A 2198-nucleotide genomic window follows, 5' to 3' on the forward strand; every position below is an offset into this window, starting at 1 on the left:
TTTATGGTGATGGAAAGCAACCTCCCCTTCTGACTTGACTTAAAAATTCTGGCCAGGTGTGGCGGCTCACACCTGTAATCCCAGCACTTTGGGAGACTGAGGTGGGTAGATCACTTGAGGTCAGGAGTTTGAGGCTAGCCTGGCCAACATGGTGAAACCTCGCTTCTACTAAATATACAAAAATTAGCCGGACATGGTGGCACACACCTGTAGTCACAGCTGCTCAGGAGGCTGATGCAGGAGAATCACTTGAACCTGGGAGGCAGAGGTTGCAGTGAGCCGAGATTGTGCCACTGCACTCCCACCTGGGTGACAGAGTGAGACTCCATCTCAAAAAAGAAAAAAAAATCTGCCACCTCTTGTGCTTACTATTTATTACTTCTGTTGCAAACAATCAAGATACAATTTCTTAGGTATTAATATAAAAATCATCAGTGGCAGCTTGAGGGGAAATTGCATTGTAGGCATCTGTGGATTTTTAGTCTAAAAGAATGATATGGCTGAGTGCAGTGGCTCATGACTATAATTCCAGCACTTTGGGAGGCTGAGTGGGGAGGATCGCTTGAGCCCAGGAGTTCAAGACCAGCCTGGGCAACATAGCAAGACCCTGTCTCTACAAAAAAAAATTAAAAATTAGCTAAATGTGGTGGTGTGTCCCTATAGTCTCAGCTACTTGGGAGGCTGAGGTGGGAGGATCATTTGAGCTCGAAAGGCGAAGGCTGAATGCCACTGCACTGTAGCCTGGGCAACACACTGAGACCCTCTCTCTTTTTTTTGAGACAGAGTCTCACTTTGTTACCAGGCTGGAGTGTAGTGGTGCAATCTCAGCTCACTGCAACCTCCACCTCCCAGATTCAAGCGATTCTCCTGCCTCAGCCTCCCGAGTAGTTGGTATTACATGCGCCCGCCACTACGCCGAGCTAATTGTTTGTAATTTTAGTAGAGACTGGGTTTCACCATGTTGACCAGGATGGTCTCGATCACTTGACCTTGTGATCCACCCACCTCGGCCTCCCAAAGTGCTGGGATTACAGGCTTGAGCCACCGCGCCCAGCTGGTTTCACCATGTTGACCAGGATGGTCTCGATCACTTGACCTTGTGATCCACCCGCCTCGGTCTCCCAAAGTGCTGGGATTATAGGCGTGAGCCACCGCGCCCGGCCTTATTTTAATTATTCTTAAAACAACTGTTTAAAATTTCTTTAAACTTGCTGTTTTGTTCCTATGTCTTTACATTGGTTGGTATTTCAGTAAGTTTTTTGTGTTCTCAAATTTTATCTGAATGGATAAACTATTAAAATAGAACATACACCCCAGTTCTCCATTTCATTTTTCTTTTAGGCATGAATCGTACAAAACTCAATATAGAGCGATGTTTGTGATGAATTGTTTTATTAACAAAGAGGAGGTTCTAAGATATAAAGCCTCAGAGAACAGGAAGAAAAGGCGGGGCCATAAGAAGATGAGGTCTAACCAGGAAGATGCTGCTGAGAAGGCAGAGACAGATGTGGAAGAAATCTATCACCCAGTCATGTGCACCGAATGTTCCACCGAAGTGGCAGTCTATGACAAGGATGAAGTCTTTCATTTTTTCAATGTTTTAGCAAGCCATTCCTAAATAGCGCAATTGGCATTTAATTACCCAATACCATATATAAGGCAAATTTGGACAGTTACTTTCCTCCTGCCTGTTCCTATCCTTAAGTGACGTTGAGGAAGCAGTGTTTTCTCTTTATAAAGGAGAATAGTTGTCAACCTTCATTCATCTCTCACCCTCTCCCTTTTTTTTTCTTTGATTTTCCCCCGTATGGATGGGACTGATATTCTCTTTTTGATGAACATTTGGAAACCATGAGGCTTTTTATTTATTAAAGCTCTTTAGAATTAAAATGTTCTGGAGTTATAAGCAATCTTTGTTTCTGTTATTTTTATTTTGGATATAGCTTTGATGTAATTAAACTGGAAGGTGTTTCCTGAATTGTCTGTATTGTTTTTGCTAAGGTGTATCTTTATTCACCCCCACCCCACATGACGGAATGACAATATTTAGTAATTGTTACAATTGCATGGAGTAGGTGGGCAGCCTTGGCTGGCACCTGTAGTCTCAGCACTTTGGGAGGTCATGGCGAGTGGATCACCTGAGTTCAGGAGTTCGAGACCAGCCTGGCCAACATGGTGAAACCCTGTCTCTACTAAAA

General features: G+C 43.7%; 1 protein-coding gene across 2 annotated transcripts in view; it reads left to right on the forward strand.

Moving 5' to 3' along the window:
* Positions 1-1978, forward strand: part of LOC108292600 (E2F associated phosphoprotein) — a 20663-nt gene extending 18685 nt beyond the window's left edge. For both annotated transcript variants that reach the window (XM_017513581.2, XM_017513580.2), the window contains one exon: positions 1342-1978. Coding sequence is in view for 1 of the 2 variants with exons in the window: in XM_017513580.2 (XP_017369069.1) it covers positions 1342-1618 (277 nt within the window). In the remaining variant the exon portion in view is untranslated. The remainder of the gene's footprint in view (positions 1-1341) is intronic.
* The last annotated feature ends 220 nt before the right edge of the window (positions 1979-2198 follow it).

The sequence above is a fragment of the Cebus imitator genome, unplaced genomic scaffold, assembly GCF_001604975.1.
Source record: "Cebus imitator isolate Cc_AM_T3 unplaced genomic scaffold, Cebus_imitator-1.0 Scaffold496, whole genome shotgun sequence".
Taxonomy (NCBI): domain Eukaryota; kingdom Metazoa; phylum Chordata; class Mammalia; order Primates; family Cebidae; genus Cebus; species Cebus imitator.